The following is a 24971-nucleotide window of genomic DNA, read 5'->3' on the forward strand; positions in this document are numbered from 1 at the left end:
GACCTGACCATGCTTGGCTTTAGGGGTCTGGAGGCTGCTGTCCCACCAAGAATGGGAATTACTAGTGTGTTGTCTTCCCCTCTCCAAAACCTACAGAACTGTTTGCCTGGGTTTCTTTATCTTACACAAATTCAAACAGTAATAATGGGTATTTACTTGTAATGTTTTTCACGAGGAATGTCAGGCTTCGGGGTCTGTTTCCCTGGGAATAAAACAGTGGTAGAACCCCTCCTAAAGTGTTAAAGCTGCCTTTGAAAACCTGCTTGCTTCTTTCTTACCATCTGTTTAATTTAGATAGCCCGGGAACAGTCAGATGTGAATCTTTTGTTCAGTGGCAGATCCAAATCCCTCAAGATGACGCAGTTGCAATGATGGTGCAAAAGTAAGTATTAATATTTAAAAAGAGGGAGCTGAAACAGCCCGTTTCAAGCTGTACCCAATCTGCTGTAGCCATTAGAGTCCTGACGGTGCATTTTTGATGGGGTAGCGCTTTTAAAACCTAGGAAGAGGATACATTATAGATATTATACATTATAAATATAATATGCAATATATATATATTATAAGCATTTATATATATATATTCCACCCTCATCTCCTTTCCTGTCCATGGCCCTCAGCCCTGCCGCAGCTCTCCCGGCCCGTCCCACAGCCCCGTCCCCCGCCGGGGCGGTGTTACAGGGACGCCGGGGCGGGTCCCAATCCCACCTGGAGCCGCCCCGCCGTGCGGGAAGAGGAAGTGGGAGCTCGGGAGAAGCGGAAATTGCAGCACCAGCACCAGCCGCCAGCCGGGGAAGCAGCGGCGGGGAGCCAGGGCACCAGCGGCCGCGGGAGGAGGTGGCAGCGGGCGGCAGCGTAAGCGCGGCGGGGATGGGCCGCGGGGGTCCCCGGCTCGCTTGGCCGCCGGTGGAGCGGGCAGGCCCCGGGCCGTACCCGCACCCCCCCTTGTGCCGGGCGTGCGGAGCGGTGGGGAGGGATCGTTGGGCCGGGCGAGGGCTGAGGCGGCCGGGGTGGGGTCGGTGTTGGGCGGGCGCGGCCGTCCTGAGGGGAGCTGAGGGGCCGTGAGGCGGTTGGAGGAGGAAAGGCCGAGCCGGGGGTACGTGGCTGCGGTTCTTTTGTTGTTTTAAACTCCATGAAGCTGCCCAGAGATAACCCCCCACCTTGAAAGAAGATAAAGCCGTCTGCTGAGGGCTTAGGGGGCTTGGTGAGGGGGTAAGCCAAGCCCTGGCCAGCGAAAGTCGGGTCTGAGGTTGTTGCGCCCTCGGAATGAAGAGTGGTCTCCCTCAGTGTCCAAGGGGAATGGCAACCAGAGGTGCCCCACGGAGCCTTTGCATCGACCTAAAGCTGGTGCTTGTTTCTCTTGGCCTGCAGCGCTGTGTCTGGGCTTAAAAGCGTTGGCATTTCCCTTTGTTCCTTCAGGAGTTTGTCGTAGGCCCTGGGGAAGAGCGGAGTTCCCGAGCTAAAGGTGCTGGGTAGGGTGGTGGTTAGTCATAACAGCGGTGAGGGGCAGAGCTGGCCACATGAACTCAAAGCGTATATTTAGTCTGACTTTGAACCGTACTGTTTTCCTTTTCCTTCAGAAGTACGACCATGTGAGTCAGTGACTCATAAAGAGATCATATTTCTCCCCATTTTGCATTGGAAGAGATGCTGGAATAGCAAGCTGCTGCGGAAACCAGGCTTATTCCTGTTAGCTCCCCACCAGCAATCGGAGAGGTCTTGACTGGGATTCCTTGTTACTAAGCTGCTTAGCTCCCTTTTGTAATTAAAATTGGTAATTAGAATGCAGGGTTGAGGTGTGGAAAGATGTTGGCGTTCATGTGCATAATTTAGGGAGAGACGTGGTGGATTCTGGATTTTGTAAGGGTATGCATGTGAAATCCTTTTTTCCTTATTGTTTGTGAGAGTGTGAGGGGGAAGCAAAGAAATCTAGATTTCTGGATCTGGAAGATGCAGCTTTTGTTCTTTTGAATGCTTGAACACAACTGAATGTGTAAAGCAAACTTAAACAATCAGGTAAATGCATGAACCAGGTTGTCTTTTGCACCAAATACAGAGTAACCGTGCACACCTGCACTTCAGCTCTTGTCACCTGAATTCCATCTCGAAACGATTTGGAGAGCGTGCAGCATGGTGGAGTACAGGAGGAAGGGTACATAGCATCCCTCTTAGGTTTGGTTGCAGAGGTAGAACTTGCACCCCACGTTGAGTTTCGTTGTTGAGCTGGTTTGGTTTTGCTTTCCAGCACTTTAGTTTTGTGAGAGGGTTGATTTAGTGAAGGCCCTGTGGCAAACTAAAGGGTAGGAGAGCCTGAGATATGATGAGAAGGCTTTAGACAGGATATTCTAAGGAGATAAAATGTCAGTGTTCTAAAGGTTTGTATTAAAAACTTGCAGTCTCACAAGTTTTCAGAGTATTAAGCCATATAACAAAGGCTAATACTTTAATTTCCATAGGAATTTGGAGATGGGAGACCTGAAGAAGCATAAGGGGAAATGTACTACTACTTGTATCAGGGTATCATCTGCTCTACTCTTAAAACCTCCTTCCAGGCTACTCTCTCACTTGCTACCTTGGTGTGTGACTATCAGTTGTTCTCATTCTTGTTACCAGTTCCGAAGCGCCCCTTACACGTGGCTCATCAGCTCATTCTGTCAGGCTGGTTTATTTTTCTCTGTGCGCTTTACCTATGGATTATTAGCTGTGCATTGAAAAGAGAGTTTTCATTCTACTTATTGAATTATCCATATATTATGAATGAAATAATCCACAATAATCTCTTTAATTAGAAAGAGAAGGGTAAGCAGACAGAATGATGGTATGTTAAAGAACTGTAGTGGAATAGTAATGAGAAAAGATAAATCCTTCCTCTAACTTGTGTGTCTGAAAAGCTGGATGAAGAGAAAGCTTTTTAGAGTTCATTTGTTTTGGCTTACCGAGAATAAAGGCCATAAAATACAGTACTAGCTCTTGGCAGGTCATCTGTTCTGCTCACTAGTCACAAAAGTGTTAACTGAAAGTGTCCAACTTGATACTTCACAGGGGATAAGGTTTCCAGAAAGTGAGATGTCCAACGTTATTAATTGGCCTGGTAAAAAGTGTTTAATTGCTTCTAGATGTTATTTCTTCCCTTGTTATGAGTTTTGCTTCTTGTTGCCAGTGCTCCAGCTCTTGCCCTCTGTTTCTCCTGAAAGTGGGACAAGATGCTGAGGTTGTGTACGTGTTTCACGAGGGGTTATCTGAGAAACACAGTAACTTGGTTGTTCCAGGCAGGTGGACTAATGTCTAGGTTGCATGCAAATTCTTACAGTTCTTTGGATTTCTTTCATGATGCTGAAACTCATTATGCAATGAGGCTGGGTAGGTATAATGTAATATAACGTAGGCTATGCTGCCTAATGAACAATATCATGCTTATCATTGCTAATGGCTGGGGAAAGAAGCCAATTCCTACACCTTAAATATATGCATAGAGCCTAGAATTAGCAGCAGTCTTTGGAAATGGATGTTGGAGAGCTGTTTGAAGAGGAATCTTTCAGTGCAGTGAATGAAGATAAATGTTAATTTGAGCAAGGAAAGACTTCCTTGTTCTCTTTGAAATCATGTCAGTGATTCCTCCTAAGCTTCTTGCAGTAGGAAAACTAAAAGGGGATTTCAAACCAGTTTGAGACCCAGTGGTCAAATTGACTTTCACTGCAAATGTAGCTTCTGTTTGTGTGTTTAAATAACATCCTCCATTGAGAAGTTTGGATTGCCTCTCCATCAGCTTTATACGTAAATAGAGTTGACATGTGACTGGAGCGTGACAGAGCTTGTTCTGATGGTGTTGCAGATGTGGAAGGCTACTGCAGGCCTCGCTGTTTGTATCAACCAGGTTGACGGAACTGATGACTGGGAGACGGATCCTGATTTCGTGGTATGGCTTTTGAATGTTACTGATTCATTCAGCAGAAGTGTGTGCTGTGGTGTGTTAAAGAGGAATTCTTCAGGGTGGGGACTGTATCTCAGCAAAATAAACTGATAGGAACATATGCCTGAAGAAAAAGAATTAGCAGTTTGTGCTTGTGGGTGATTAACAGAACTGTGTTTTCTTAGCTGGGTACTGCAGGGAGGTCTCTATGGAAGAGGTTTGCATCAAGAAGCAGTAGCCTCTTGGGGCTTGAATGTCTGCTCTGTGCATTTCAGCAGGGGACAAAGCACGGGGCTTACGGCAGAAGAGAAGTGAGGGTGGTAGAATCTTCTCTTCTGACTCTTCTGATGTCTCTGACTGCTGAAGGCTTTTGTTGTGAACTCTCAAGTGCAGATAACTTAGCGATGTCTTTGGGGTCTTAACTCTTCTTTATGTGTGTCTTTTGCAGAATGATGTGAGTGAGAAAGAACAGCGCTGGGGGGCTAAAACTGTGAAAGGATCCGGCCATCAAGAGCACATCAAGTAAATCAGCTCTCTTTTTCAATTTATTAATAGTCACAATCCCAGCTGACTTTTAATCAACTCATGTTCTCAGTTACTTGTATCTTCATAATTAAACAAGACTCTCTGTAGAAGATTATTTGCCAGATTGCTGGTCTTTCAAATGTGTCAGTATCTTCAGATCTGAAATGAAGATCAGGAATTTGGTGTAGGGGCTCTTACATCTTTCTTTGTAACTGGAAATGTTATTTTTCCTGCCTCTTTGTGTCTGGAAGGCTTCTTTGTCCTGGTTTGGAGCCAGAGCCAATAGTGCCAGGAGAGAGGTTTCTGTTGGGTGATCTGAGCAGCTCCAGTTTGGTACTTTGAGGGTACATTTTGTCCCTTAATTCTTAGGCTTTGTTGAGAAGCTGCTATCAAACTCATAAAAATTCTGGCAGAGTGACAAACTGAGCCCTCTGGCAGAAAAGCAAACGAGTGCGTCAGGGAGGGCTGTGTGAGACAGAAATGATCCATCTTCTTAGTCTTGTGCTTCTTATGAGAAGTGTCTGAGACTTAGCTTTAAAGCAGTTTTAGGAAATCTGTGGTTGTGACGTTCATTTTGGGTTTGCTTGTGTATTTCTGGGGCAGCAACCCTCATGGTATAAAGCTAAGAATAAATGTCAGCAGTGTTGCGCAGGGGAGGTGACTGAACTAAGTGTGTTACTTCAGGGATCAATGTTATTCTGCCTACATGGAGTGCAGTGGGGATGTTTACTGGCTGAATTCCACCTGAGCAAGCTTTAAACTCCAGTGGGAAGTGTTTAAAGGTGCACTTTACTACCTTGGCTGCTTCTTCTCAGGTGTAGCCTGTGCTACAGTAAGTTCAATTCCTGCATGTTGCAAGGGAACATTTGGGGAAGAGAAGGGGCATGTCTCCTTCTATCCTTCTTTTATATTGCTGTTGTGTCCAGAACGCTTAGTTAGAATCAGAGTCCCATTACCATAGGGACTGTCTGATAAGAGATGTTCCCTATTCTGAAAAGTTGCCATCTAAATAAAAAATGTTGGAAAGAACTTGAAATAGGATATTAGAAGAAAACATGTTTCAGGCACACAGGAATTCTAAGTAGTTGGTTGTTCAAACAGCAGAATACCCTTCAATCTTAAGCCCAATGTTTTTCACTAGAAAAACTGTCCAAAAAGGCAACCTTGTCTAGTGTGAGGTGTCTGTGCCCATGACAAGTGGGTTGGGACTAGATGATCTTAAGGTCCTTTTCAACCCAAACCATTCTATGATTCTAAGAATAAATTCTGTTGCTCAGAATATCATGAACTGTTTTGTGCACTGATAAAGCGAGAAGGGCTTGAAAAATACAAGTTGTCCAACTTTAATTAAGATGATATTTTTATCATTTTATTTTGCATCTTTTTGAAGTTATCTTCTGAAACTTTCATAGTAAAACTTGCTGCTTAATTATCTGTCTTTAAAGTATTCATGAGCTGAGAGAGAATGTATTCCAAGAACACCAGAACCTCAAAGAGAAGGAGCTTGAAACAGGACCAAAAGCTTCCCATGGCTATGGAGGGAAATTTGGTGTCGAACAAGATCGCATGGATAAAGTAAGTATGAATGCTTCCCTGGGACGATGTTGTAAGTCTTGCCTCACTTTGTTTGTGGCCAGCACAACTACATATGTGAGGTAAGCTTGGTGAACGTGCAAAATTGTTCCAACTTTGCTAGTTTCAGAGATGCAGGAGCTGAGATCATGGCATAAGCTATATGCAGTGGTGGCTCATTTTGATGGCAGAAGAAGCACTCTCGCAGTGCTTTATCAAGGACACTTGTAACCACTACTGCCCAATTCTGTCAGGCCATCGTGTTCTGTTTCCCAGATAAATCAAGGTGCTCTTACATAAATACCTGAACTAAAGCACTTGAAGCATCAGGAACAAGTATTTCAGGTGGCAAATCAGGCATATATGGATGATGAGAAGTTCTGGGATGCACAAGGGGCCCACGTTTTTGTTTGATGCTTGCTCTGTCTTTAGAGCAAGTCTGCATGCTTATGTCCTGAGTGGATTCCCCTGGAGCCAAGATTCAAGTTTCTAACTGTGTATTTTTAAATTAACAAAGTACTTAATGCATGAATAAATGCAGCTTAGTTTCAGTTCTGTGCCAGAGAATGAGGAAAAGGGTGGGCAGCAGTGGTAAACTGTCAAAGGTGACAACTAATCATTGTATTTTAAAAAAGTCATTGATGGTAACATTTTACATAAGGACTTGATGGCAGTTGAAGTTACACTCTATTAACAGAAGAAATGATAATTCTTAAGGTAATTCTATTAGCCATGTGATAATTAGGCATACCAACTTCTGGCTAGTTTCTTTCATGTACTCTTAAAATAAGAGCCAAACTGTTTCCTGAACAAGAATGATTTGATTTTCTTACTTTACTTACTTTCTGGGTTTGTAGTAATTTGGCAGCTTTAAGGTTTTGCTGGATTCCCATATTCCGGAGTAAATTGCTGTATAATTGTCAGTGAAGCAGGCTAGTCTGACCTTTGAATTTGGGAAAGGACTTGCTGAGCACATTCAATCATTTGTCCTGTGTAGCTCCTAGCATCAGCACGTTATCCTTCTCCTGAGTGATACTGGTGGCAGGAGATGTTCATAAATTATGATTTTAATAAAGCTTTCTTCCTTATAGCTGCAATTCTCAAACCTCCTCAGTGAGGTCTCCCCTTCATAGGTATCTGTTCCTCTGTGCAGGTGTGCTGGTGTTAAGGCTTGACTCACCTAAATCAATGAGTGTATCTGCAGCATTGTCATGGTACAGGTTTTTGCTTTATTTAGGACAAAACCTTGGTGCTGACTTAAAATGAACAGTTACATCATTCTGTATGGCAGACCTCCATAACTGATTTAAAATGCAGCACGGTATTGTGCTGAGGAATTCTGAGGGCAGATTACTCTGAAATACAGATTTCTAAGAAAAATAGTTTCCATGTCTTTTCTAAAAAGGAGTTTGTGGTAATGGTTGGTATTTGATGAAATCCAAAGTTCTGGTACCACGTAAAGAAAACAGCATGCCTAAACCTCACCCACCTCAACTGATACAGCAAAAGAGAGGTCACATAAACCCCAGAATTTTCAGAGCTTTGTGTCTTTCATAAATGTAATGGGAATCGGGAGCCTTTTCTGTGACATTTAACAGTTATTCTGCTACAGAACACCTGCAAAATGAACAAAAGTATGACTGTTTCAGTCAGGAAAATAAAGGAGCTTTTATATTGCTTGTAAGCTAAGGTAGCGTCCTATTATTGTCATCCTTGTTCTCTTACTTGGTAATTACTTCACCCATTATATGTGGTAATGTTTTGCTTTCCTGAGTGCCTGGAATGTTCCCTGTAAATACTGTAAAAGGCAAGTTACTTATTGGACACCTTGTGTCCTCAAATGGTCCGGCTGTCTGGTAGAAGACAGTTTCTCGCTCCCCAAAGGTCAGAACTTGGGGCAGCTGCTTGAAGGGCTCCCTGCTGCAGATGCAGATGCTGACTGCCTTGAATGGGGTGGGTGGTGGTGTTGAATCATGAGAGGTGATTGTCACAAGGTGCAGCCTCTCCATCTGATCATGGCTGTGTGTGGCAAGTTACAGAGTCTTCTCTTTCTGCCTCTGACAGTAATCATATGCATTTGAGACTCAAATGTTAAAGTGGCAAAATGCAAGTTGCTCTGGCCAGAACTCAGTTTTGGCACTGGACAAGAAAAAGCATTTTTGCTATGTTATGCACCCCTCAAGGTGCTTGGCTGTAGCATCAACCCCAGGATCTAGAAGGGTGTCCTACCACTAGATTAAAGTAACACTAGCAAATGCTATCTGGATGCACTTGCAGGTGTGTAATTACACATCCCTGTGTCTTACCTGAAGCCAGTCGCAGTGTGACGTAACTGTGCCTCAACTTGCTGTGTTCAGCTTGAGCTCCAGGTGCAGGCTCAAACTGAAGACTGTGGTGCAGGGATGCCTTTGGCATGGGGAGCTCTGCCTTTACGTGGAAGCACCACTTCATGCTGAGGTGCCATTTTGCAAGTGAGGAGAATGTATACAGAGAAGATGCCTAAACTTGATTTATGATCAGAGCCCTTCCTTAAAAGTATGTCAATGGAAAACCTAGCTGTAGTTGTATTTGGTTACAGTCTACTATCTGGGACTAAGCCTTACTTCAGATTCTTCATGAACACCATCAGGATTCTGTCTGTATCTTTCCTGTTTATCATTCCTGTGCTTTTGAAGTAAAAATGCAGAATTTAACACAGTCTTTATGAAATACAGTCACTGCTGTCAGACTGTTTCTTGACACTTCATTGCCTGGGCTGTATTGCTAGCATGGTGATGGTCTCAAAGACCTCTCAAGAGAGTAGCCATTTCCAGGGAAGTTAGTTTCAACGAGAACACTGGCAGTGATGTGTATTTATAACAAAGCTTATCCTCAGGTTATATGGTGCACTGTTTTCCATGCAGAACTGCGTAGAACTGCTGCCTGTTTCTGAACTTTCCATTTGTTTTTAGTCAGCTGTTGGACATGAATATCAGGCCAAACTTTCTAAGCATTGCTCCCAAGTGGATTTGGTGAAAGGGTTTGGTGGCAAGTTTGGAGTGCAAACTGACAGAGTTGACCAGGTAAGCAATTCCATTTCATATACAGCTACTCATAGTAGTTAAGTTTCTCATTTTATATGTACAACTGAAAAATTCCAATACCTTAAAATGCTGGTCTGCTCTTCCAGCTGTATTTGAAGTTTAGCAGTAAACTAACACTGACTTTTATGGAGATAAATAACTGTTTAAAGCAAGATAGAAGAAGGCCCTAATGGGAAATTGAGATGAATTGAAAGGAAAATCTACTAAATGATCATACAAATGAATATGGCCTGGAGTTAAGTAGGTATTTATGCTCCTGATCAAGGAGGTCAGAGCAGTATGGAAAGACAGAGGAGCTTCCTGTGCTGTGTCCAGTGAAGTGCATGCATTTTTTCTACTAGTATCTAACTCTTTGTCATGCAATTTTATTTCTCTTCCAGTCAGCTGTTGGATTTGAATATCAGGGCAAAACCGAGAAGCATGCCTCCCAAAGAGGTAAAGTGGTGAGGTGCTCATCTCTGTAGACACATGTATTTTATAAATAGTAGAGTAGATCCCTACTCTTCTACTGTCTGGGAAAAGACCTTGTTTAGTGAGGCAGTTGTTTAGTGGTGTTCTCAGTGAATCAAATGTTGAGGGGGTTGGGAGGAAAACAAGATGAAAAACTGAATTTCAAAGCTATTTCCTGAGTTGATGAAGTTTTGAGACAAGGAAATAGCACCATCATGATTGTCATCATGAGTCTTACTTGTCTTTTACAAGTGAGGATCAAGGAAGTGAGGATCGTTTTAGGAAGACCAGGAGTTGTTCTTCAGTGTATTGCACCCTGTTGGAAATAAGGAGTAGATTTAAGAGGAACCATCATAAACTATAGGGGCTGTTGCCCATCTTATTTTCTGTGTTTAAACTTTATTTTGCGTGCTAAAGAGCAATATTTCATTTTGAAAGAACTTTTTTCCCCTCAATTGCTGAGATGGTTCCATTAAAATCTTCATAATTTCATTTTTACTCTCAAGGCAGACTGCTCAAGTGGTTTTGGTGCAAAATAGGGAGTACAGGCTGACAGAGTGGACAAGAGTGCAGTGGGGTTTGATTACAGGGTAAAACATGAGCCACAGAAGGGTGAGTAGGCACACGTAGTAGTGGGCTCATCCTCTGATGTAGTAGGCACTCATGATAGGGCAGTGTTGTAAAATACTAGGATTTTTTACATCTGTTGAACTCATACCCCGCTGAAAGTTAACACTGACTAAAATTGATGTTGCTGAAAACTTTAACTTCTAAAAAAGAAACCTAAACCACAGGATTTGACTGCTTTTAAGTGATGAGCCAACTGCTCTTACTTTGGAAGCATTTATCAGATTTAGAGTTGTTATTGTTGTGTTGCTACTCAGTTTTCCAGGCAGGTCTGATCAAAAATTGACCATTTCATGGAAAAATTCTGACACTTTCACCATCTCTTTTTTATCTCAAAGAAGCATTTACACTCTAGAAATGCCAAAGAGTACAAGGGGGTGTTTGTTTAGGAGCATCCAGGCTGTTGCTGACATTGGTTTTGATGTTCACTTTGCTCTAAGTGTCTAAAGAATTTTATCAAGGAATCAAACAGCAGAATTGCTGATATTGCTCAGCAGTTGAACTCCACATGATGCTGCTTTATTTTCCATCCTGAAGAGTTAAAGAATTCTGAAGTATTTATGACTTAAATATCTGGAATCAAGATTAAATGGGGATGTCAGTTCTTCATTTAATACAGGGTGTAATGTTAGCAGGTCTGATTATCACAGTTTCTCAAGGTAATGCTTTGTCATTGAACGCTTACAAACAAAATTCTTATCTCTAGATTATTCAAGGGCTTTGGTGGTAAATACGGTGTTGACAAGGACAAAGTGGACAAAAAGTGCTGTTGGCTTTGAATATCAAGGCAAAACATGAATCACAAAGTCTTTTATTATTTTATTTCAATATACTAGTTCAAATCAAGCAGCCTTTTAAACTTGGGATAAATATTTTGGTTAGGGTGTGTTTTTTTTTTTTTGTGGTAAATGTGTGTTTGCCCTTTGTCTATGCAGATTTTTGTTCCCCTTAAATGAAAAGGAAGGCATTGTAAACTGTCCCTGTGTGTTTCACAAGCACATTTCCAAAGGACTTAATGTCTATAGGGATGTTACTGAAATAAATGTGTAATTGCACAGATCTGTGGTATTCAGAGGAGGTATCAAGTCCTTCATTATTTCTGTATCTGTGCTCTACATGTGGCTTTAGGTAGGAGGTGCATCAGACTCTTCACATCTTTAAATACCATTGAGTCTGTGTGCTGTAACCTGCACTGGATTTGTGGTGCTTCCTTGCTCTGTGATCCCAGAGTTCCTGAATGGGTATCCTACCCCTCTGCTGAGACAGTCAGTGTAGCAGGGAGGGGAAAGAGGGAAAGATACTATCATTAATGACAGGGCAACTTACCCCATAACATTTTACTGTTGTTTTTTATGAAATACTCTTTACAGTCATAAACTGCAATAATGTTTTCTGAAACTTCATGCATACAGATTATGTAAAGGGGTTTGGAGGCAAGTTTGGTGTGCAGACAGACAGACAAGACAAATGTGCACTTGGCTGGGATCACCAGGAGAAAGTGCAGCTGCACGAATCCCAGATAGGTATATCAGTTCACAATTCCTTGCCTTTCTTTCTGACTTCCCTCATTTTGACATTTCTCTTCCCTGTGTGAACCCTCCTCCTGTGGTATCTTTGGCCACAGTAGCTGACACGGGTCTCCTTTTTCTGTGTTTGAATGGTTGCTGTGTATCGGGTGTACTGGTGTCTGCAAAGCAGATTTAACGCATCTGAGTCCCCAAGAAGCTCTGACTTCTCCAGATTTATCACTCCAGTAATAAATTCTCACTGGAGAAGCTTTATGAGTTTGCAGGTAGTCTGGATTGTTTTTAACTTTTTCAGTTGAGTTGTTCAAACCACACATTAACAATTTCTTTGTACTTTCCGCAAATAATCTTCCTTTTCTGGTTCCTGTTATATGTACCCCTGATTTTATGCAAGAGTAATATAATATCTAATGCTGTCCTTTCTCATTGCCAGTTTAGGTACCTATTCCTATGGAATGCAGGTACCCAGAGCAGAAGTTGCTCCCCAGCCCTCTGCCTATCACCACCCTTAACTTAAAGAAACAAACTTAATTGGTTTGTTTTTCAATTAAAGAAGTTAAAAGTGATCCTCAGATTTATCCGGGAGGATTACTTGAACACCTCCTCCCTTTCTGTGCCTTCATTTTATACCATATATTATAATGGCTCTTCTAAGGCAGCATTTGGGAATGGTCGTAACTCTTAGCTCAAGCTGTGCAGAAGCAGGACTGTTCCTCTTCTGTTAACCAGTGCTGTGTAGGAATATCTGGAGGATAGCCTCTCTACCCTATCTTAACATCTCTTTGGAAGTCAGATCTCTAGTGTACAAATACTAAGCACACTGATGATAACCACACATTTTAGTGTCTTGTATCCTTTTGTATGTTGTTTGTTCTGGTGAACATATTATGTGTGTTTGTGTTCGTAATGTTGATTAAATACAAGTGCATTATGCAGTATCTCTGAACAATGCGAAGAAGTGCTTTATTCTGTGACTTCAGAATGGTGTTCTTGCTAGGGCCTGATAAATCATGTTGACCTCTTCCTAATCTCAAATGGAAACTTCTTTTGAATTTCGTCTTACAAAAGTATATTGAGATGATTTTTTTTTGCCATTCAAAATGATTGGTAATTGAAAATACTGCAAAAACTTTGAGTGTCATGTGGCTTTTTCAGACTATAAGAGTGGCTTCGGAGGGAAATTTGGTGTACAGACAGAAAGGCAGGACCCATCTGCTGTGGGGTTTGATTACAAGGAGAAACTAGCCAAGCATGAATCTCAACAAGGCACCGTTTTCACTTGTTACTCTCTTAACAGTGCAGCCACTTCTTACACAGTCTTAAATAGTTCTCTGAGTAGATTGGTGCTAGTAATGTGCAGACACTTTCTTGCGCTTCTATTCCCACATGATCTGGCAATGTTCTTCCATTTCACTCTTACAGTGTTACATAAAGCAAGCCTCTTTTCAGGAAAGAGATAGCCAGTGTTTAGTTAAAAGCTCTATAATATGCATTTATTTAATAGCTATATATACAATGCAATAATAACATTACTAATATCATGATGTTAATGGCATCACACTGACCAGTTTTAGAGTAAATGTGAAATTTTGCCTTTAAAAATTGGTGGGGAAAATATTCAGCTAAGGGCCATGGATGTAATCAATAACAAGCAATGAGTTATGGCAAGATCATTTAAAAACAATTGTAGTCATTAAAACAAGAAATAGGGAATGTTTGTGCTTCTTGGGTGAGCAAATGCTCTTTATTCATGCTCTCTTTATTCATTGTGAAATAGTTGGGGTACAAACCATGAATTCCTGGTTTTCCGTTATCTTAAAGTGAGAAGTCTGGATCAGGAAAATGTAAGTTTAGTCCATTTATTCTGGCTGAAAATACATACCAAGCTGAAGAAAATGAGGTTGTTCATTCTCATAGTATTTTTCTGTGCTGTAGCGACACAAATACACCATCAGATGTGCCTTAGCAGAGCACAAGGACATAGGCTAAAACAGCTGGACCCAAGTGGTTTTGGGGCTAAGAGGGAGAAGGAGTAATTATATTCAGGGATGTATAGGAAAGCCTGTGCATCTGCAGAGTCCAAGGGCACATTCCTACAGCTCACTGCCACCAGGAAGGTGTTTCCAGCCGCACACTCTTTCTGCTTCTGTTGTGCTGTTTCTGATGCTCATCAGATGTTTCTCTCGGTACTAACTCACTACAAAGAGCAGAAAGCTGTTTTTGGGGCACTTGTTTTTGTTGTTAATGCCACTGATTTTGGAGTCTAACAAGTGCTGGAGTCAGCATCAAGTGAGCAGAAGAGTGTGCAGCTCAAGGGTGGTACAGAATAGCATGGCCACCCCATTTCTGTGGTTGTGAGTTGCTGCAGGCTTGTGCTGTTTTGTGGAATTGCCCCTTTCCATGTTAGAACAGGAGTTATTACCAATGACTTTAACATCCATCAGTTGGGTATCAGAACCAAATCCACTAGAATGAGAAATTTATTATATTTGCCTGTCATTCATAGAATTTACCATGTTAAAGAGAAAAAAACACCACCTCTGTGGTCACTGAAGACTGGATAGCGCTCCTTTGAGCAATGCAAAATCGCTTAGGTTATATGGTTACTGCAGAGGGCTAAGAATTGGTGCTGTGAAAGGCTGTGTTACAGAAGTGATGCATTAGAAGGGCTCATCCCTTATTCCTTGCTTGATACCTTATCAATCCTCAGCTTAATGTTTACTCAGAGAATGCATGTGGCCCACAATCTGTCATCTGCTGGTGTACCTGAAGGCTCTTGTGTATCCTTTCTGCATCTAAAACCAGGTTGCATTTTCTTTGGCGGCTGTCACTGTACCTCTGCATGCAGCTGAAATGGCTATTTATTTGCATTTGAAATGGCTATTCGCGTTTGGCAGAAAGATGGGAGGGGTAACAAAGTCCCTGCTCTAACCCTTTTATCCTGATTTTAGATTATGCAAAAGGATTTGGTGGGAAGTATGGAGTACAGAAAGATCGGATGGATAAGGTATGACAAATAGTCTGTAGGGATATAGTATAGTCTGGTTAGATCTGTAGGGTTCAGCTCCCAATTTCTGGATACTTCTCCAGTCTAATAGTAGAGTTCTGTGCTTTTCTAAATCTTTAAGCCAGTTTATACACACAGCACCGATGCCAGTTTATACATGTCTGTGTGTACATTGGGGTACTGTATATAAATAAGTAGTGAAAATTGAAGCATGGAAATGAAAGAATAGTAAACTTTGTATGAAATAATGAGAAAATCCATTAATTCCACAATTTCAGTCATGTCTTCTAACATGTAGCTGATGCCTTATATCTTGAGGATATCCTTCTAGTGAACTGCTTAAAATAGATGTCTTTTACATACCGACTTTGCCTGCCTTGATTCTCTTTAGGATAATTTGGTTTAGTATTCTGTAACAGTAAAAGGGCAGCTGATACTCCCCTTCTACCTGTCCATGAAAAAGTCCTCACTGACATTTATCTACTGAATAAATTTACTCTCTGCTTTATGTAGGACATTTAAAAGTGAGAAAGTAGTGGAGTTTGACAGTCTGTAGGATCTTTTTATTTGTGCCTTCAGGACTCAAGACCATTCATTTAAAAAACCCTCCTGTTTTGATACTGTTCTCAAATACAATATTGTTTTGATACTGTTCTCAAATACAATATTGTTTTAACAATATCTGCTTCTTTAAGGAGACTGGATACTTTTACCTTGATGAAAATCCTGCACAATGTAGATTTGAACAGCAACAGCTACATAATAAATATTTAGGACATTGACTCATTTTTAGTTTTGATGAGTCACCTGTTCATAAGCTACATTTGTTTTCTAATTAATAGGATTTGAATGTGTTTAAACCTGCCCCTGGAGATTAATTCTTCTGTAGTTCAATTTACAGAGAGGATTATTCCATTTGTCAAGTTTTGATTCTTCCTGATTTTATTTCGGTGTTCTGAAGTCCAGGGGCAATATCACAATAAAATGTCACAGATTGAAGCTGTCTGAATGTCTCTATGAATTTGTGTGTTTTAACATACTCTTTCTCTCCTTACTGATAGAATGCAGCAACTTTTGAAGATATTGAGAAACCAGCATCAACTTACCAGAAGACCAAGCCAATAGAAGCTGGTAAGGCAGTGGCCCGAAATCCTTTCTTTGGAGGTAATAATGTTCAAAAGCCTGGAATATCACTGGGATAGAAGAGGGCTAAAAGGACTTTCCCGAATGGGCCGTGAGCTCAGTAGAAAAGCAGAAACATGTTCAATCCTAGCAGAAATTTGTACCAGCTCATTCCAGGCTACCTTTACTCAGAACCTTAACATTTGACTTTCATTTAATGTTACAGTTGCTAATAAAACAAGCAGCATCCGAGCTAACTTTGAAAACCTAGCCAAGGAAAAAGAGCAGGAAGACCGAAGGAAGGCAGAAGCTGAGAGAGCCCAAAGAATGGCCAGAGAAAAACAAGAACAGGAAGAGGCTCGAAGGAAACTGGAGGTCAGTAGGATTCAAATCCCATTTGAGCAGCATGTTTTGTGTGTTTCAGTGCAATGCTGGGAGAAAAAAGAACCTTTTAAGGAGAGATACTTTTCTTTTTCCATCCAGACCTTGAAGTTCTTTGTTCTTCCTGTGTTTGTACCCGTGCTTTACCTGTTTGCAACTCCAGCCATCTATCAGCATGTACCATATGTGTATCAGACATCAGATAGGGTGATAGAGGAACACTTAATAGTATATATATTTTTATCAGGCCTGTCCCAAAATATGCAAGCTCATCTTGACCACTAGCATTTGCAGCCTGACCTTTTCCTTCTGTGCCTTTTGGTAGTACCAGATTCCCATGGGCACAGAGAAGCTCATAAGGGGAAGAGACGTGTGGTCCTACAAGAGTGCTTCAAGTAGTTTAATACCATGGTTCTGGTTGGTAATGCTAGTTTTTTGGAGCCAGTATTGTGGAAGATGGAGGTGGTATCACCCGTTGGTATAACACATGCCCATGAGATTGGGGGAAATAACCTTCCAATTGTTAACTGAATCTTAGTTTGGGAATTAAGAATCTTAGTTCAGCATTGGCATGGTTAAAAGCTTTGTGATTTTTGTGGTATTCAGAAGCAAAATAATTGCAGGAAATGCTTAGTCAGAACCTACATCTTAGCTGCCTTATAGGATTTTCATATTTGGTGAAACTCCGCTGCTGAGATGGGAGGACTCGTGTGTTCGTAGTAACTCACCCATTGTGACTTGTTCATTTCTTTTGTTACACAATGCCTGAGGTGCCTTATCAGTAATCCTGAAGGCCTCTGTCTGCAGCTCTGTGACCTTTCACACAAGCTGCTGCAGCAGTGTTTGTCCACAGCTGCTGTGGCAGTTTCCCTTGCAGTCCCATGCTGTTATTCTGATGTCATTGCCTCATACTCGTAAACACTGATATGGCACGGAATGGGAAGCAACTGATGCTGGCATTAAGAGTAGTCCCTCTTTTCCCCTTCTTCTCTTCTTGTTTTACATATATTTGCTTACGCTAGAGAAGAGTAAGCATAGGACACAAAAGGAGCCAGTCCTTTAAATTCTGAATAAATGCTACTTAGCCATATGTGTGTATTGAGACTATAAAATACTGATACCTAAGTAGGATGCTACAACTACTGCTGCTAGTGTTCCAAGCAGGAATATCCAGTAGGGAGATTGAGCAGATCCTTATTGAAAGCACACAGTACTCAAGGAGATGCACAGGAAAAGTGGTGAGCCCCATCAGTGTCTTCATTGCCACTTGCTATGCTGAGGAGACCTTTCCAGAGGAGAGTGCTTGTCTGGGACTCTTGTCATTGCTCTTCCTTCCTGGCTGGCTATGGGGGAGTTTTCGTGTTTCCTTCTTTCTTGTCTCTCTCTTTCTCCTCCTTTGTTTTTATTTTCCACCTAAAGTATCTTTCATTGTTAGACCCAGTGTAGCCCACTGTCATGGTTTAAACCCAGTCAGGTAACTTGTTCACTCACTTCCCCCCCTTTCTTTCCCTCCCCCGCTCCCGGAGGGACAGAGAGGAGAATCGAAAAGAATGCAACTCCCACAGGTTGAGATAAGAACAGTTTAGTAACTAAGGTATAACACAAATCACTACTGCTACCACCAATGATAATAATGATAAAGGAAATAACAAGGGAAGAGAATATATCATCTCACCACCAGCCAACCGATAACTCGCCCCCCCTCAGCCCAACCAAGCACCGACCAATACCTCCTCCAACCCTGCAGTCTCACAGCCCTTCCGGCTCACTCCCAGTTACATCCTGGGCATGACGTGCTGTGGTATGGAATACCTCTTTGGTCAGTTTGGGTCAGGTGTCCTGTCTCTGCTTCCTCCTGGCTTCCCCTCCTCCCTGGCAGAGCATGAGGCTCACAAAGTCCTTGGCCAAACCAAAACATCCTTGTTATCAGCTCTGTTCTGAAAGTCAAAACACTGCACTGCACCAGCTACCAAGGAGGAGAAAAATGACTGCTACTGCTGAACCCAGGACACCCACCTACTGCAGGCCCCACTGATACATCTTCTTGCATATGAATTTGTCTCAACATCCTCTGTAAGACATCTGGAATCCAGGAAAGATGGTCAGGTGGTTTCTGACCCGTTTGGTCCTTTGCCTGACGACAAATGGGACAGACCCAATGACTGGTTTCTCAGATGTGGCAGATACTTCCTCTTAGTGGGATGCTGCTACAGAATGTCAAGGTTCTGGTGTTCATCCCATTCCATCAGTATGGTCTAATTCATCACAAGTTTAGACGTTATGTAACTAGTTTGTTTTACAAGTAGGAAGAACTAAATGCATGGAAGGATTGTGGTAACCTAGCTCTGATCTGAAACTTATCTGGGACATTCTAGCTTTATAGGATAAATCAAGTCTCTTCATCTAAAGTGACAGCTGCTTTGGTTTTTTTCCTTTCAGCTTATCACCTCTTTTGCCTTATGCTCACACAGTACATCTTGAAGCCATATGCTCACTGCATGCATATATCACAAGATGAATGGGAGTTCATCTTTGTATATCAGTAATTTCTTCTAATGCTGCCTTTCATCCCTGTGGCCTTGGTGAAATTTTAATACCTTACCCTAACCACTGGGTTTCGTTACTGTCCTGTTACACCTTTAACACAGCATCTTAAAGCTAAGAGATGAGGAGGGAGCTGAAGCTGAGAATTCAGTCTTTTCTATTGGATAAGGTCATCCAGCCTGCTCAGGGGTGCTACTCTGAGCCACAGTCAACTTGGGACTGCCCTGTGTCATTCTTAGCATTGGCACCATCCTCCAGCACACAGAGAAAAGCTGATCCTTTGCCTTGAGGAGAATTTCTTGGTTCCCCTCTCCTCAGAGCAGTAAAGCTGGAATGCATCCAGTCTGTGCAGTTGCTCTGGGAGCTTTTCAGATGAGAACAGCCAAATGCCTCAGCATTTGCTCACTCGGAGCCACAGCAAAATGCTGTCGGCATGTGTCACCACCTTCTTCTGGTGTAGCTGTTCAGCTGGTAGCCCCATAACTCCTCTAGCTGTTGCCAGGCTGTCTCTGCTCCTGAACTACTGTCCACTCTTCCCAGCATGTTTCAGTGTGTTTAGGCTTAACACATTGCCAGTATCTAGGTCTGGCACCTAGCTGCTTCCCTAACAAAGTGATGTTTCGCTCCTCATCCTGTCCAGTCCTTGTCCTTGCCACCGAGACTGCAACACTAATGAAAGAGCTGTAGTTCCTCAGTTCCGGGGGCTGTCCTATGGGGTGATGAAAAATGGGAACAAATAACTCTTTTTGGACACAACCTGGAGACAACCTTGAGGTGTACATTGCTCTTGAAAGTGCAGATCCACTCCTTCAGGAGATCTCCCTCTTCTTGACACTCATTTTCTTCTGTCAGCACATTGGGTGTGGATAGCATTAAGACTTGTGACTTACAGCAAACAGCACTGTTATCTTTGCAGGATTTAATTTAGCAGATACTTTTACAGGTCTCCAAATAAGGAAGAACCGTGATAGGGGCTGATGGATATCACAAGTATTGCATTGTTAATAAGGCTATTCTGCACCCAGGAGATCCCTTTCTTGCTCTTGCTTCCAGTTACTTCTGAGACTTGCTAAGAAATATCAGGCCCAAGGGAAGATGGGCTTTCTCAGCATTCACTCTGCTCTTTCATTTATTTTCTATGAGGTTTGTATTTGCACCTGGCAGTAACTCCGTTCCAGCATCACTACTACTGCTTTGTTGTTAGACAAGTGTCTGGTGTCTTTAGGACTTCTCAGCCTTTCTGAAGCTTCTCAGGTCACCTGAAGGATGCTGATGGTGGTTGATAAGGCAACATTCCTCAGCCAAGGACTGTTACTTCCTTGCTTTGATTTGGTTGTTTCTGGGGGATTCTGCAAAAGACCAGTCCCTGTAACCAGATCATCCTTGAACACCTGGGTCTTACAGTGAGTGCTCTGAAGTAGAAAACTGGACTCATGGTCGAGTCTCAGGTGGTACGAGTTCTCTTGTTGCAGGATACTCTATCTTAACTCAGTGCTTCACCTCTTGGCTACTGCTTCATGGAAGTGTCTCTTTCCTAGGGCACGTGGCAGCTCTGATACCTCAGACCGATCTGTTCAGTACATGTCTGTTTTTTGCTCTGCACCTTTGCTACAAGCAGGCTGATGTTCCTCAAGATGCAAAGAGGAGCTTTGTGTGATGGCCGTGTCTCCAGGGCATGCTTTTGATGTTCCCTCTGTCTTGACAAGTAGGGCTGGCAGTATATTCTGCACTACTGTGCGATTTCATTGCACCACAGTTGTGTTTCCACAAGGAGTAGCAGCTATGTGCCAGTGCATCATCCTGTTGGCTCTCATTGTCCCAGCGTGGCCTGTCCATTTTGGCACTGTAAGTGACCAGGCTTTCTGCTTAGCATTCCCTTCTGCTGCATGGGTTTGTAGCCTGGGTCGAGTGGAGGAAGAGGTTCAGCTTCTCCATTAGCTCTCTTGCCATTCATTTTGGGTGGATTTAGGCTTTTTTTACCCACTTCATTTTTTCATTGAGCTTTCCTCCTGCTGAGGAAACAGTTTTCCAGAAGGGTTTAAATGTAGTAACACAGGTTCTCATCAGTCATTGAACTGTTACATCTTTCCCCCCCAGTTCTGTCTCAGAAATGACTTACTTTCTTTACTGTTATTTTTGCTGTAAGTGTGGGTTAAATTCACACCATTATGCTTGATTTTTTTCTTGTGCTTCATCAAACTCTGTTGCCTGGACACATTGATATTTCCCCCAAAACTGGTATTTAAATTCCACCATAACCAGATGATTAATGTTCTTCCAGCCTGAGCATCTCCATGCTTAATTGTGTGATACTGCAGGGAGGGAGGGAGAATGAGTTTAAGGGGAAACTAGAATGGCACTGGCTGCACTGCCCTCACTCACAAGCTGAGCAGGAAAAGGGGTGGGATGTAAGCCACACTGTCCACAGTTACTGTAAAGGGTGGGGATGGACTTTGACTTAGGTGAACTTCCTTGTAGAAACAGAAAGCTTTCTTACTTCAAGAAAGTGTGTGGGCATACATGCTCCCACAATGGGAAAGTACATATGGGCTGCATTCCTTCAAGAGCCCTGTTTACTGGTGATCCTTTTTCTCTTGCTTTTCACATATGTCACACAGTCAAATGGTGTTCAGGGAGCTCTTTAGCTGCTGGTTTGAATTGACAGGTGCCTCATGATTTAGCCAGCCTCTGCTACTTTAGGGAACAAAGCAGGATGCTCATTCCCGTGGAGCATTTCAGTGAGGAAGAAACCCAGCCTGAAGGGGGACCGTGCAGTTTAAATGTTTCAGGGCCATTACTCTGTGCCTGTCCTAAGCTGTAGTCTGGATTTCAGAGACCCATCTCCTAGGACAGCTTACTGGAGCTGTTGCCATGTTTGACACTGTTAATGGATTATTGCTATTTAGTTTGTCCCCAAACTCAGGTTTGACTTCTAAGAAACACTTTGCTGGCGCTTTTTGTGCTGTAGCAAAGGAGTTGAAAGTGGGGGGAGCGCTGTTTGCATCCGGACTGTTTCCAGGAAGGACATCACTGGGCTTTGAATTGTCTTCAAAGCTGGCTTTGTTCTCAAGACCCACTTTGCTTGCTTTCTTTGTTATGTTTTTCCTGAGCTGTGCCAAACAGGGAAGGAAGAAATGTTCTGTGGCAGAGCCCTATCCCTTCATCCCTGGACTGCAATTTATCCTGAGAGTCCTTTGGGGAGTTACAGCTTGACAGACTGAAACAACTGAAGTGCACACTCTCTCACAACATGTATTCCCTCTTCTTTTACTACAATAAAGAAGAAACTTAGGCCCTAGATCCACAGTTTTCTTATCCCCTATGGTAAAGAAAGAAAGGCAGAAGAAAATAGCTGATTTTTTTAAAGTCTCCTAAGTCATGCAAGCAGTGTTGCACTTCTTGTGCTATGGGATCCTGGATTCCTAATGCATGGCTTTCTAATGCTGATTGTGGATGTGCCCTTTGATTCACAGGTGGGATGGCACAGCATGAACAGCCTGAGTGCCAGAGAACACTTGATTCAGATCCATGTTATAGAATACAGTAGCGATACTGGTTTTATTTCTACTGCATAGAGCTCTTCTGAATGTTTGAATCCCTCATTGTCAGTATTTAGGACCTAGGTTTGTCTGAGCTGTTCAGTCTTTTGCCTTGGAGGTGTTTTGCAGACCTGCAAGAGCTTGCAGGATCGTTTCTCATCAAAGATAATAGATCAGTTGTACAATTAGAACACGTGGGCTTCAAGTTCTCTGAACTTAGGCTAAAATGGGACATGAGGCCTAACAGAATGAATCTGTTGGACACAGAAACCATTCAGCTCCTATGGAAATGTGCCTCAGAGCATTTTTAAATGCGCATGTGTACATACTGCCCAGGGTTTGTTTCTGCACTTCTTTGCTGTGTTTCTGAGGCTTTACTGTCCAGCAACACTAAACCTTCAGGCAGGTCCAATAGTCCAGCCAGTCCAGCCCTCTTTGCTGCCTGTTTGCATCAGTTCATTGCAGCATAGGCTGGCTGTCATCTTCCTTAATGGAGGCTTGTTTCTTCTTCAGAGTCATGACATCAGTGATTAAACTGCCATGAAGTTTTTCTTTCTCTTTAATTTAGGAACAAGCTAAAGCCAAAAAACAAACTCCACCACCATCTCCTGCCACGCAGCCAGCTGAGCAGAAGGCACCCTCAAGCCCAGTCTATGAGGTCAGAATCACTTCCAGTACCTGCTTTTTGATCCTAAGGGTAGGAACCTGTTTAGGCACCCTGGACAAACCTCACCTGTATTTCTGCAGGACGCAGTTTCCTATGAAGCAGAGCCTGCCTACAACAGCACCGCATATTCAGCTGCACGTGAGCCAGAGCCCAGCTACAAAGCTGCAGAGTCAGACTACCAGGAAGCTGTGAGTCAGCGAGAGGCAGAATACGAACCAGAGACTGTCTATGAAGTGGCAGGGGCAGGAGAGCATTACCAAGCAGGTAGAGTGTCTATTTCTGATATTAAACCTCTTAAGCTACAGATTACTCCCATGTGCAATGTCGTAATGAATCATTGTGCTGACAGGACACTGTCCTAGTTCTCTAAAGTCTCAGTCTGATGAGACTCCTTAGGTTCTCCACCAGCAAACTGTAATTAGGAAAGGAAGGTGCAGCTGGAGCAAGGTTGAAATTACTTAACCAGGGAGATGATGGTGCAGTAATTCTGGTGCTCCCTAGGGTATCAGTGCAAAAAAGAGCTTCAGAAGTGGTTACCATTGCCCCCTGTGCAACGAAGCTCAGCTTGTGTACAAAGCACAGAGAGAAAATGTGTGCTGGCCTACCAAGCACAACACTGTCAGCACTTCCTGGACTCTGAAATGGACGTGATGTGTGCCGTGCCTTTAATGGAGTGGAGTGAGGATGTCCCAGACTAATTGCAACTGCAAGAATAAAGGTTCTTTCGAATTCCTGTTTTTCTCACCTCTTCTGGCTACCAAATGAGGTGTGAAGAATGAATCTGCTTGCTCTGGTACCAAAACCTGTGAATTTTAAACAGGCCCCTTTCTCCCCTGCTCCATGCAGACTATTAAATAGTCTCTTACTCAGTGATCTTGAGCTCAGTGGCTGTTCTGTCACACTTACAAAAGTGTTATAAGGCTGATCATGTCTACTTTACACCCTATTGAATACCTGCTTGTGAACGCTTCCTTCAGGCTTTAATTGTGGGTGATTTAGGAAAAAATCCATTTCAGAAGGAGCATCAGCACGTTTCAAACCGGCATTGTTTGTTCCCTCCTTCCTATGGGGGTTGGCAGTAGAATTAAAGGAGGAGCACCACACGAAAGAGCTCCACGTGATAGGTAGTGTGCTTCATGCTGTTTTTTCTCCTGTCTCTCTCTTTCTAGAGGAAAATGCTTATGATGAATACGAAAATGAACTTGGGATTACAGCCATAGCCCTTTACGATTATCAAGCTGGTAAGCAAAGCTCTTGGTTTTAACCTTCTCTTTGAAAAGTTTGTTCTGCACAGATAGGTAAGTCTGGATTTTTCCTTTGCCAAGCATAGAAGAGTTGGGGCTGGAGAGGACTTGAAGATCATCCAGTTCCAACCCCCAGCTTGTCACCTCTTGTAGTAATGTATGAGATGATAAAGCTGTGAAGATTTAGGGATCGAGCAATAGCACTGAGCTGCTTCTGAAAGCTACTAACCACTGTGTCTGAAAGAGTGGGAGTACTCAAAAGCTCTTTTAACCAACTGTTAGCGCTCCTTAAACCCTGGGCAGACAGGGGTGCTGCAAAGCGTGACTGACTGATTCTGAGGAGAGATGAAGACCATGAAGTGGTTTTCAGTGTGTTAGGTGGGAATTGTTGCTCTGAGTTAGAAATGCACTTAAAATGCAGTAGGTAAGAACCATCCTGCCAGAGGATGGGGGAGCGTCTCTGAGGATAGCCGTGGCCTGATGGGAGAGGGGAGGGTGAGGGGTGTCTGTGGTGTGATCAGTGGTGGTGGGTTGGTAGGTGAACTGCCCCGTGTGAATACTGAGCCTCTTCCACTCCCTCTGCAGCGGGTGATGACGAGATCTCCTTTGACCCAGACGACATCATCACCAACATAGAAATGATCGACGATGGCTGGTGGAGGGGGGTCTGCAAAGGCCGCTATGGGTTGTTCCCTGCCAACTATGTGGAGCTGAGACAATGAAGCCTCCTGTCTCCTGGTTATGCCTTAATTCCCCAGTCAATAAATCTGACTT

At 42.9% G+C, this 24971-nt stretch overlaps 1 protein-coding gene across 4 annotated transcripts; it reads left to right on the forward strand.

Moving 5' to 3' along the window:
• The first annotated feature begins 699 nt into the window (after nt 1–699).
• On the forward strand, nt 700–24971 carry CTTN (cortactin). 4 transcript variants are annotated; one of them, XM_062621908.1, is made up of 16 exons: nt 720–855; nt 1420–1465; nt 3833–3916; nt 4359–4432; nt 5881–6010; nt 8959–9069; nt 9471–9525; nt 11580–11690; nt 12849–12959; nt 14645–14700; nt 15762–15831; nt 16049–16197; nt 22855–22944; nt 23034–23217; nt 24123–24194; nt 24783–24971. In XM_062621908.1, the coding sequence occupies exons 3-16, from the start codon at nt 3833–3835 to the stop codon at nt 24917–24919; spliced, it is 1434 nt and encodes a 477-aa protein (XP_062477892.1). In that variant the 5' UTR covers nt 720–855; nt 1420–1465; the 3' UTR covers nt 24920–24971. The 4 variants fall into 4 exon arrangements, with proteins under 4 accessions (XP_062477891.1, XP_062477893.1, XP_062477894.1 ...); XM_062621907.1 differs by lacking the exon at nt 1420–1465 and having other exon boundaries at nt 700–855; XM_062621909.1 differs by lacking the exons at nt 1420–1465; nt 12849–12959 and having other exon boundaries at nt 700–855.

Source organism: Pezoporus occidentalis, unplaced genomic scaffold (assembly GCF_034315485.1).
Source record: "Pezoporus occidentalis ecotype Australia unplaced genomic scaffold, CSIRO_AGI_Poc_V1 ctg236, whole genome shotgun sequence".
Classification (NCBI taxonomy): Eukaryota; Metazoa; Chordata; class Aves; order Psittaciformes; family Psittacidae; genus Pezoporus; species Pezoporus occidentalis.

What these genes read in the sequence shown, in the direction of transcription:
- CTTN (XM_062621907.1), top strand. Translation starts at nt 3,833, where the DNA reads ATGTGGAAGGCTACTGCAGGCCTCGCTGTTTGTATCAACCAGGTTGAC. An exon ending in AACAAGATCGCATGGATAAA is followed by an intron (nt 6,011 to 8,958) that starts GTAAGTATGAAT and finishes ATTTGTTTTTAG; the next exon opens with TCAGCTGTTGGACATGAATA. An exon ending in AGGCTCGAAGGAAACTGGAG is followed by an intron (nt 16,198 to 22,854) that starts GTCAGTAGGATT and finishes TCTTTAATTTAG; the next exon opens with GAACAAGCTAAAGCCAAAAA.